The sequence below is a fragment of the Microtus ochrogaster genome, chromosome 21 (genome assembly GCF_000317375.1).
Source record: "Microtus ochrogaster isolate Prairie Vole_2 chromosome 21, MicOch1.0, whole genome shotgun sequence".
NCBI classification, from domain to species: Eukaryota; Metazoa; Chordata; class Mammalia; order Rodentia; family Cricetidae; genus Microtus; species Microtus ochrogaster.
This window is the reverse complement of record NC_022022.1, coordinates 36,116,711-36,128,446: the sequence shown is the minus strand read 5'-3', so window position 1 is coordinate 36,128,446 and position 11,736 is coordinate 36,116,711. Positions and strand designations below refer to the sequence as shown.

Genomic DNA, 11,736 nt, shown 5'->3' with positions numbered 1-11,736 from the left:
AGGCTCTGTCAATAGAACAATTCCTAACATAATTAGGGGTGTGAGGTTCTCTGCAGACTCCCCTAGGGTGATGGTTTCTGCAATGATTTTAGGAGAAAATTGGCTCCTAACATTCCAGTCTGATGAGCTATGCTTAACATTAAAACAGGTCAAAACACATAACGAAGAGCAAGAATTTGTAAGCGTTGGAAAATTATGGCATTGAAAGCTCTCTACACACTTGTATTCCATACTAATTCTATTAACATGACTTAGTCCAGTGCTGAGTAATAAATTTCCTAGATGATTTTAAACTCCAACCACTAGAATCTTTCAAGTAATAACAATCCACAGGAACCAGCCACCAGTCACCAATATCAGAGCAAAACTTGATGTAATTGGAAAATGATAGGACTTAGCAGTTTCTGCCTTCTTCTGAGCCCTTCCCTTCCCAGACCTTGCTCTGATAACTGGGATCAGTTCAAACTCTCCTCTAGGTTGACATCTTTACATATGGACTCTTTCTCTGTTTCCAGACACAGAAGAGAATCCTGATTGCATCAAACGAGATCTGGAAAGAAGTATGAAGATACATCTGAGTCTTCCCTTCGCCCCCACCCCCAACTCCACCTCTCATTTTATTTCAGATCAAAGAGGATTTGGCCTCTGTTAGCTCTGGTTCAATTACATAAATGGGTCACAGATAAATGCTTATATATTTACAAACCAAAATTTAAACTACATTGGTAGTATTAGCTTTTGTCTACTGTCTTTTTGTTGTAACTAAGTTTCAATAAAGAAGAAAGTCTCAGTTTCCCTTACTGGAAGCTCAGTGAAATATGAAAGGATACTGCAGCTGCTACAGGGCCTGGAGGTTGGTGGTGCTCACTCATGTAGACAAGTATTGCCTAGAAGCACAGCGAGGCCAAAGGTCCATGAGTCATTCTTTGGGTCACTCTAGAAGGCACATGAAGGCAAGGGACTAAAGAGGACATTCTTCATTTCTTCTACACGTATTAACTATTTGAGCTGGACTTTATGCCGTTCAATAGTAAACAAATCACAAAAGTTTGAAGACAACCAAAAATGTCAAATCTAATTCTGTATATTAGTACCAATCCTTTCAGAACCTCAGTTACACTATCTTGTATGTAGAGATGAAAATGACATTTTTTTTCAGTGTCAGTGAAATGCTTACTATAGTCCATTAGAATATAATAAGTCCAGAATTAAAAATGTTTCTGTAGAAAAATTGTGTTAACTGTGGTTATGTCAGGGGCATGCATGCTACTCAACTAAATTCAGAAAACTGTCAGAACCCATTTATAAAAAGCTAGACACTCTCTTGATTATACAGATAAATATTTCCTTAGGACAACAATATGATTATTTTCAGAGACAAACATGAAAACATAAATATAAATACTATAATCATCTCCAGCAAGATTATAATCCAAGAGTATAGGATTATATAAAATAAAATGAGTAATTTAGATGAGGGAAGCATTGTTACAAAACTTGAGACCTGGAAGACTTCTGACAGATAGGAGGGAGGTTGCACATTTGTTGGCAATATCCAATACCATCTTACTGAGGAGGAACAAATCTTGGTTCTCTGTGCTTGGAATATAGCAGTGAACACACACATGTACACACACATGTACACACACACACACACAGACACACACACACACACACACACACCTTCTATTGAGTCCATATGAACATTATTAGCATTGCTCATATGAACATGTGTCCAGAATTGATCACTTGGAATTTGACGATTTACATGGGAGCTCTTCCTGGAAGAACTGATTCTCCCTCAAACCAGCCATTGCCTTCCTGCAGCTCCTCATTTGGAGTGCAATTATGTGGAATTTCCCATCCATGTTAGCACCACATCTGGTGCTGCCAATATGCTGATCTTCTCTAGAAAACAATAATGTTGTGGGTTTTGGGGTGTGTTTTCCCTGTTCTGTCTAGAGGACACTCTCTGGAGGCAAGGGTCCTGATGCCCTCTGCATATTACAATCTTCCTGCCCTTCTTCCACAGTTCTTTCTGAGCCCTACAAGTAGGTGTTGCATTGCAGGTATATATTACTGACTTCTAAGGGAGAGAATATATGAAATATATACAAAGTTATAAGGTGTAAGGGTTTTGTTGTTTATTTGTTTGCATGGGGATTTTTGTTCTTACTGCAAAGGAGAACTAAGATAATAAAACCTAAGAGATTTTTAACTCCAAATTTAACTAGAACGAGATTAATTCTAGCATATTATGTTGATGCATGCATGGGTCATACATGTTTTAAAAGTATAGGATAAAGAAATAAGAGCAAACCTGAGAGTTATTTTTACAGTTACTTAATCCAAAGGGATATGAATATTCCATATTATTGTGAAATATGGGTATATTTTAAAAAACATACAAAGTACAAATTCCAGCAACTAAGCCATCTTTTCTATTTTTGCAAGGCCTGACGGAATATGTCAAGATTGATCTGAGATTGAAGTTAGCAGTCAAGAAGAAACCACTGTACTGCAATATCTCTGCAGAGAGCCTAGGGCTTAGTCTCTCATTCTATAAGCCCACTTTAGGAAGAAAATAATGGGGTGCATATTCCTGCTCTTTTGCTGCAGCCCCTGGTGAATGCCCAAAGAGGTACAGTGTGTCCTGAGATTCAAGTATGTGGGAACCAAAATCAAAGGCTGAATTATGGGCATAACATGCAGCTGTAGAACCCAGCCATGACAATCTCAACAGAGGCCTGAGTCTCAGTAGTTTACCCTGGTTCCAAGAAAAGACCACAAACTGAGACTATCCAGGCACCACCCAGGAACAGACCACCCAAAGGAAATTCCTAACATTCCAATCATTGTAGATGGGATCACCTGTCAGTAAACACCCAGTGCTTTTTCACCAGGACACTCCTAGACAAATGTCAGCCAATCAGGTGTTCTGAGCCTTAGAAATCCCTCACCCTTACCTTTGCTACTATAAAAACCCAACCCTAACTGAGCTTGGAGTTCTCCAATCACTCCAATACATTAGGCACACAGAGAGTCCAAGTTTACAAACTTGTGTAAGAATAAAGACTTTTGCTCTTACATGCAGAATTCAGTCCTTTAGTTGGTTATTTTGGAGGGGGGGGGGAATCTCCATGATCTGGGCATAACAGCAACAATCTAACCGCATGCCATCATTTGGTCACCGAAGTTGGTTCCTTTTGTTTTTATCCAACAGTCAGTGTGGAATTAATAGTTTATGTTCATTTCTTCTCTTTTATTTTCACCATCACTATTCCTTAAAAACTACTGGTATTATTAACAGAATTTAATCCTTTCATCAAAATAGGATAGATAGACAGACAGAAAGACAGATAGATAGATGATGGATAGATAGATAGATAGATAGATAGATAGATAGATAGATAGATAGATAGATAGATAGATAATGGATAGATAGATGATAGATACATAGATAGATAGATAGATAGATAGATAGATAGATAGATAGATAGATAGATAGATAGATAGGAGAGAGAGAGAAACAGAGAGAGAGGTCTATATATAAAAAATTCCTAATGCTATCCTCCAGAAGTAATCACTCACTTTGTTGAATATTCTTGCAGATTGTTTTCTCTACTTATTCTGAGCTGTCTATCTGGACTACAGTGTCTTGGAACTAGTTTAACTTAAGTTCCTATTCTAAACGAAATAGTCACAATTCAAGCTCAATGGTAAACATTTAATTAAAGTGAAAAAAAAATCCTAACCATCATATTTTTAAATGCTGAAAATGCTTCATTTTATTTCAGTTTCATTTCTTGCTTCTGCTAGGATGTTTCTGTCTTATTATATGTAAATTTCAGTATGAGCAAGACTTGTAGTATATTAAGTTGAGGCATACAGAAGGATCAATTTAACACATTTTACATTTACATTCAATTTTATTGAGCAACAGAATGAGACTCACATAAGCAAATTCTTTCTCTCTCTCTCTCTGTTGGCTCCTTGGTGGATATAGGCAAGAGCTATTCTACTAGAACAAACTAAAGTCTATTTACATCTGAATAAGTACAATAAGCCAATGGTCAGAAGCATCTTAACAGAAAAGGGAAATGCACATTCCAATCATAAATCTGTAAGTCTTAGCTCTGCTACCAACAAAGCACAGCACATAATTAAAAGAACTGTGGGACACACAGAAAACAACAAGTACAGTTATATATTTTTTGTTATAGAGATAGCCAACTAGATGTGTGAATAGAAGACAGACTTAGAATGATCAGAAATCATTTAAAATTTCTAATTTTTCAATTGCTAAAATGATTTAAAAATCAGTATAATTGCTATTTAAGAATCTGGTGCAAAGTGAGCAATATTCACGGGCAGGTGTAGACTTTAAGGAAGAATTATTGAAATGGACAGAGCCAAACGGCAATTCTGTGTATCAGAAGCACTGGATTGTGAAGAAGAATTTCTTTAATGAACATAACAGAAGATAAAATGTGCAGCTGGCAGAGAAAACAATCAGTAGAAACAAATCTATCTGTAAAGTCAATGGCATGGTAGCTGGGCCTATGACAAGGTTGACTATAATGTTATTGGGCTCCTAAAGAAGAGAACATGCAAATGGCCCACTTCCAGTCCTGAGGAGTCACATTGCTCAAAGAGTCGAGAAATATGCATTGTTTCTGATTTCTCACTGGGACTTTCTTTCTGTCCACCAACAGGAGAGATACACATGTGAGTTCAAGATATTGATCAGGTTAACACTGTGTAGGCAACGTAAAATACCTTAAGACAAATATGACAGTTAGACAGGGGCATTGGGTTTTATAACTACTGGGCTGTCTCGAGTCCTTTAGTCTCTTGCTCGTTTGAGCAAGGAAAGGAAGTCCTTCCTTTGGTGGTTAGATTAATATACAATCATTATGTGGTCGTGGGTGATAGACCGTTTCTCTTGCTTTTTGAAGCTGTTCATTGATTTGTCTGAGTTGAGCTTCTTGTTCTGCCTTGATCCTCTCAATCTCTTCCTAAGAGGAAATAAACAGAATTGATGGAGTTTGACAAAAATAAATGACACCCAACTCTTTTCTCATTCATTAATCATTGGCTCATCCATACTTATACTGCTCTATGGTAGCAATAGACAATCCCTGAACAACTCTTCATCGGTATCTGTGCAACTGCTTCTATCACTTTCCAACCCTTTTCTCTAGTTCCAGACACAGCATGCTTCAGTCTCTGAAATGTTAGTGTCTCTAGAATTCCATCCCAACATGACCTTCCTCTTTAGACCAAAACATTGCCTTGGCAATCTCAGTCACCTATTCTCTTCAATTCTCACACATTGGATATTGTCAGATATGTTTCTACAAGAAGAGTCTGTACACAGAGTGACAAGGTGCCATCCAGAGTGTCAAACGCAGCCATCTGAGTCCTATCTAAGAAGTAGGGTCCATGTCAGCACTCTTTGACTGATAGGAGTGATGGCCCTCTCTGCCTTTCATGAGAGCAAGGAATACGAAAAATAAAGAGTAGTAGTTCCTGACAAAGCTAATACCTGTGGATATACTGGTAAGTCAGGGGATGGGTAGGGACAATTTTATGAGTGGTGACTAGGAGTGTCATACTATCTCTGCAGAACCAACCATGTTTGAGATCCCATTTGCAAGCTTGTGTGATACCAGTATTTGGGTTATTCTTGTGGGAATTCACTTAATTCACTTGAGAGCTGGGGACACAGTAGTTCTGCTTCATGGTGACTAGAGATTGCACTAAAGTATAGAAAGAAGAGGCAATTTGTGTAAACACACACTTAGTAAAAGGTAATACTTGGGATTGACATCCAGTAGTCTGACTTCAGGGTCTTTGCCCTGAGCTGCCCCATGAGACTATTTTTTCCCCTTAGGCCATCATGCTGTCACCTTGACAGATGGGAGATTGAGTAGCTGAGTAACATCCAAGAGGAAACAGTTCAACAAGTACCTGGACCCTCTGTGCCCTGATCCTCTCTTGCTCTGCCTGGAAGTTTGCTCTGTCAATCTCCATTTGCCTCAGTTTCTCTTGATGCAGTCTCTCCTGCTCTGCTCTCTTTTGTTCTTCCTGGATTCGAATTGTCTCCAACCTCTTTGCTTCAGCCCTGGCAGCCGCTGCTCTTTCTTCTTCAGCTGAGGAGAAAAGAAAGTCAGTCACAAGTCTCTGGTGTGAGAGCAGGGCCTCTCCTTGCAAAGGCAGGCTGTGTTAACTTTCAACATCCTGTGCACCATGCATTGCTTCCATTTCCTTCTCACCTTTCCTCGCAATCTCCTTGACTGTGAGAAGCTGGTCTGTTTGTAGAATTGTATTGCTCAGTTGTTCTTTGGTCTTCAAGTACTTCTGAAGCTCTTCCTCAGCCTGGGAACCCCAAAACATGCTGTTAGAACTAGGAAATGCTAATTTGCAAACCAGAAAATGTCTTTCTTTCTTTTCCCACTATCTTTCCCTCCTAGGGGATGCTGAGTCTGTACACGATGGGTGTGTCCATTAGTCTTCAGCCACGGGAATGATGTTGCCTTTGCCAATCAGAGCACCCAGGGATGGTACACCTAACAAACTTACGTACAGGTGGCTAAACACTGAAATGTGGATGTTTTAAAAACTAATGTGGGTGCTGCAATCGATATGCTTACCCTCCTCTGAGATATAAGTCTCTAAAGGCAAGCTAAACTAGGGCCATGTCAGAGACTTTTGGATTTTTTTTTTTGTTTTGTTTTTGTCTTGTTTGTTTGGTTGGTTGGTTGAATTTTTTGGCAGGGGCGAGGGAGATTGCTTGAAAACGAAGTTAACAGTCAGGAAAATGAAGCAGGGGTTGGAAATAAATAAATAGAAAAAATGGGTGATGTCACTTGAACTCTGGCATACTTGAAATAAAAATCTTTTCAGACAGTCAATTATTGGCTTTCCCTAAATTGGCTTCACTTATTGAGATTCTGACTTGTGTAATCCTAAGGAGCCTCGCTGATGATCATAAACGCTGATGACTACAGCTGAAGTCTAGTGATGACAGCGATGGGTTGTTTTTGTCTGCCGCTGCCATGGAAGTAGACACTCTCTGCTAGAACATCGAAGCCAAGTGCATTTCACCCAAAAGCAGAGTAACTCATGGACAGAGACAGAGAGTACATCACTGCACCTGCACCGGGAACGAAGGATACCTGTGTTCCCTTCCCTGGCTGCTGACGATACTGTGCCTTCAGCTGTTCCATCTTCTGAAGGAAAAGACTGTGGCCTCCTGGTTTAGCATAGATCCCCTGTGCCACTCCTTGTTCCAAAGGCTTAAAAATACTCTGAAGTAGGGTTGAGCAGTGGTCTGCAGAGGCTTCCTCGTTCTTCTTACAAATCTCATTCTGCTTTCCACTTAGTAGGGTCTTTAAAAGGGGGAAAAAAACCCATGAAAATGTTAGGTATACTTCAGTGCTCCTGGGAATTGTTCTTCAAAAGAATCTGCATTTTATTTCCTTTGAAACTTGGACAAACGTGTGTAAGATTATATCCTTATCAAAGCTGGAAAATTTGCAAAAAAATACTTTATGAGAAGTTATGTTTACTTGGCAGTTAGAAATGTTTTCCTTTCTAACAGCAGATATACTAAGTTGTTTCTCAAGGAACAGTGAGAAAGAACTTCTCTTATTATTGTTTTGTTTTGTTTCATTTTGGTGGGTTTTTTTTTTTGTGACAGGATTTCTGTGTGAAGCCCTGGCTGTCCTAGAACTAGCTCTATAGACTAGGCTAGCCTTGAACTCACAGAGATCGTCCTGCCTCTGCCTCCTTAGTGCTGGGTTTAAAGGCATATATAACCCCTGCCCAGCATGCTTGCATGCTTGTATCTTTAATCTATTCATCTTGATATTTTCCTATATTTATGTGGTGAGGTTTACTCTTATTTACCCCACGAACTTTTCTTTTCTCCTCCATCTACTAAAACCCTTCTTATTCTCAGGAAGTCTCTCTCTCTCTCTCTCTCTCTCTCTTTCTCTCGTGTGTGTATGTGCATGTGTGTGTGTGTGTGTTCCACAGAATTTAATTGAGGTTACTTGAAACTCTTTTCTCAAGATGCTATTTCCACTTTAGATGTGATTTTATGGTTTCAGAGCTCTCACTTGCACCATAATTTTAAATGTAACCAACTGTTTAATGATGTTTCTTTCAGAGTTTTCGACTTCTAGGTGTGTAAAATTGAGTCACTGGCTGCACTATCTGATAATTCTACTAACCCTACTTTCACTGTATCTTAATAGATGCCAAAGCAATTCTATCTACTTGACCAATAAAAAGTAAATGCATTGTTAATGATTATTTTCTGTGAGGGGAAAAGAAATTCAAGGTTTTTTAATGTAGTGAGTGTGTGTGTGTGTGTGTGTGTGTGTGTGTGTGTGTGTGTGTGTGTTTTGAAAATGTCAGGATCCTTGGGGCCATATTCTTTTAGACTTTCCTATTTTGCAAATTAACTCACATCAAAGCCATACAAGTGACTGTCACTTCTTTCCCATCTAGTGGAAACTGATTTTTTTTTAATTAATCCTATTTTCCAATTGTAGAGTATTCTTGCCTTCTGTTGACTCTGATATCTACAAACAAATACAAAAAGTAAAGACCTCCAACTCCTTCTGGAAACCTTGGTCCTCATCCTTGAAAGAATGCTTCTTGAAGATTTCCATGGCTTCGTTCCCACAGGTCCTGTGCAGGTCCAGCAGCTCCTGAAGGGTCTCTGTGGGCAGCTTCACCCTCTGGCTCATCTGCTGGTCATAGTGGGTGACAGCCTTCTGCAATGCAGCAGAGTTCTCTCTCCGGGCCAAGGCTACCACTGCATTCTGTATGCAGGGCAGAGCACCACTATTGATGGCATCGACGTAGGTCAGCACCAAGCTTTCTAGACCTTCAGAGAAGGAAGAGATGCTTGTATCATTTGCAGAAAAGGTTAATATGGAATCATTCTGAGAATGCTAATTATGTATTGCCTGCAGTTCTTCAGCATTCTACATAGAATTCAAGTGGCCCAAAGAAGTTCTTTTGAAGAATTTTAAGATGAAGATGACAAGTAGTTATTTCTTTGAGGAAAAACATATAAAAATAACAAAAACCTAGTCAAATCTTTGTTGAAAGAAGAAAACAGAGGAATTCTTAAGACATATGTGATGATCTGTATTTTATCCTTCTCCACAGAGAAATAAGATGATCATATAAAAGTCATGAACACTCATCTCATTAACATGCTTTAGATTTTTGATTCTTTAAGCTTCCTATGCTTTTTCTCTCTCAGTTTTCTATTCTATTCATTTTTTCCTTTTGCTTTATTTTATCATGGTTAAGGTGGTATGAGTTACTTTCTTCTGTAAATAGGATTCAGCAATCTAAACCTTATTCTTCATCAAAACTCCTGCGTTTTTCTTCCTTGTCAGCTTCTGCATGGAAGTAATTCCTTTCACAATATTCGAAGTATTTGCCAAGTTCTAAAACATGGGGTTCTTAATATCAACTACATTAAATAGCATTTATATACACCTTTCAGGATTGTAAACAATATGGGATTACATTCAACATCTGTTGAATTTTTGCAACAGAAAAATTCTGTTTCTACAGGGAACATGTATGTATTTATTTACCTTATTTTATCTTATCTCATGCATATCAAATGCTATGTCACATAATAAAAATATAATTAATATATTATGGAAATTTTGTCAACACACATGAGTTAATCTGTTTCTAGTTAAATGGGTAAAACTTCTCTAACTGATGTCATCATTCTTAGGATTTTATATGATGCAACTTTGAGGTTTTAGTAAAACAACACTAGAGGTAAGCTTGGTATCTGTGGTACATTGGATTTCCTTCCCAGCAATGACTGACCAATTTATCAATCATCAACAAAAAAACTCTATGTGTCCTCAATTCTTTATAAGTTGGCATAAAGTCCTTTTAAAAAGTACTCACAAGGTCCATTGACTTGGATGCCTCCTGGGAGAGACTTGGTCTTCGAATGTATGAAGATATGTGAACAGAATTCTGACAACTCCTGCACAAATTCAGGACTCAGCTCATCACTATTGAGTGTTTGAAGCTGGGAAAGCTTATTTCTCTTAGTGGGGAAATCAAAAGCAAAGCATTTCTTCACTGGGAAGAACTTCTGTATGCATAGTCGTGGCAGATTGAATATTTCAGTTCTTTCATCACTACCTGCAGAAGGAAATAAAGGATTTAACATAATATAATCTATATCCACTTTAAATAAATGTCCTTTCTCCTGATGTTGTATTAAATATAAAGAATAAAGACTAACTAGGAAAGGAAAGCAAAACAATTAGAGAAATTTCAATAACTGGAGACTAATAGAATTTTGTGAAAGGGTTAGGTAGGTAAATATGGAAAATTATATACTTAGTTGCCCATTTAAAAAAACAAGTTCTTTGATCGGGGAAGGGGGAGGGAGATGGGAGGCGGTGGCGGGGGGAGGCGGAGATCCTTAATTGAATAATAAAATTTAATTAAAAAAAAAATAACAACAGTGAGAAAATACTGCTTTTCTATGAGAAAAAAATGCCATGTAATGTCACTTATGTCTATGTATATACACTATTTATATATATATATATATATATATATATATATATATAACATAAACCAAAATCATTGACAATATTTTGAATTAGAGAATAAATATTATAACAAATTTTATGCTGTAAAAAAAAAAAAAACAAAACAAGTTCTTGGGTACTTTTCTTTCTTTTTCCCAGATTGAAGCTCTGTTACCTTGCTTCAGCTTCAGCGAATTCTCCAGATACTCATCTAATGTGATGGCATGCCCATCTGTTTCCAGACTCAGGTAGAAATCTCTCAGAGTCCACACCAAGTCTGGAAAGAAGCTCACGTCAGCCGCTTCTTCACTTTCATTAAGGTCAGAGGAGTTTCTTGTCCGGAGAAGATCTGTCATTTCTGTCACATTGCTGAGACACAATTGAGGAAATTGGCAAAAGTGGGGCTGTATCTAATGCTTTCTAAAACCTCTTTTGCTCCCTTCTGCACTTAACTGAATTAACACTGCATTGGTGACATACTCAAGGGCTCGTTTCCTTGTGTTTCTTCTCTGTATGATATTTTAATGTGTGTGTGTGTGTGTGTGTGTGTGGTAGAATATTATTTTAACTACGTAAAGGTGTGTTACATTTGTTTGTGCTGTGGAATATTGCTTTAATTGTGTAGAGCTGTTTTACTTTTATTTATGTTGCATTTGTTTAATTATGTACAGAACTGTTGCTTCTGTTTCATCTTGTCTAAGGTACCCGACTGGCTCAATAAGAAACTTAATGGCCAATAGCTAGGCAGGAAAGGGATAGGTGGGGCTTTCTGGCAGAGAGGAGAAATTAGGAGGAGAAATCCAGAAAGAAGAAAGGAAGAATAAGAGAGAAGGAAGAGAATGAGGGACACACCTGGGACAAGAAGCCAAGCAGATGCCAGGCAGCAGACGTGAGAACCACTGAAAGTATACAGAAGTAAGATAGGTAAAAAGCTCCAAGGCAAAAGGTAGATAAAGAAAAACAGGTTCATTCAAGTTAAAAGAGCTAGCCAGAAACATGCCTGAGCTATCCTGAGAAATCAAAACTAATAAGAAATCTTCTGTCATGATTTGGGAGCTTGTGGGTGGCCTAAATAAACTGGTGTGTGTGTGTGTGTGTGTGTGTGTGTGTGTGTGTGTGTGTGTGTGTGTGTGTG

At 38.2% G+C, this 11,736-nt stretch overlaps 1 protein-coding gene across 1 annotated transcript in view; it reads right to left on the bottom strand.

Annotated features, from left to right (window-relative positions):
- Window positions 1–4,020: 4,020 nt before the first annotated feature.
- Window positions 4,021–11,736, bottom strand: part of LOC101985822 (guanylate-binding protein 5) — a 14,863-nt gene continuing 7,147 nt past the window's right edge. Inside the window, exons 5-11 of the mRNA XM_013350012.2 lie at window positions 10,777–10,970; window positions 9,961–10,203; window positions 8,622–8,902; window positions 7,182–7,394; window positions 6,279–6,381; window positions 5,974–6,155; window positions 4,021–5,018 (exon numbers count right to left, since the gene is read on the bottom strand). Coding sequence (XP_013205466.1) covers window positions 4,896–5,018; window positions 5,974–6,155; window positions 6,279–6,381; window positions 7,182–7,394; window positions 8,622–8,902; window positions 9,961–10,203; window positions 10,777–10,970 — 1,339 coding nt within the window. The 3' untranslated portion in view covers window positions 4,021–4,895. The remainder of the gene's footprint in view (window positions 5,019–5,973; window positions 6,156–6,278; window positions 6,382–7,181; window positions 7,395–8,621; window positions 8,903–9,960; window positions 10,204–10,776; window positions 10,971–11,736) is intronic.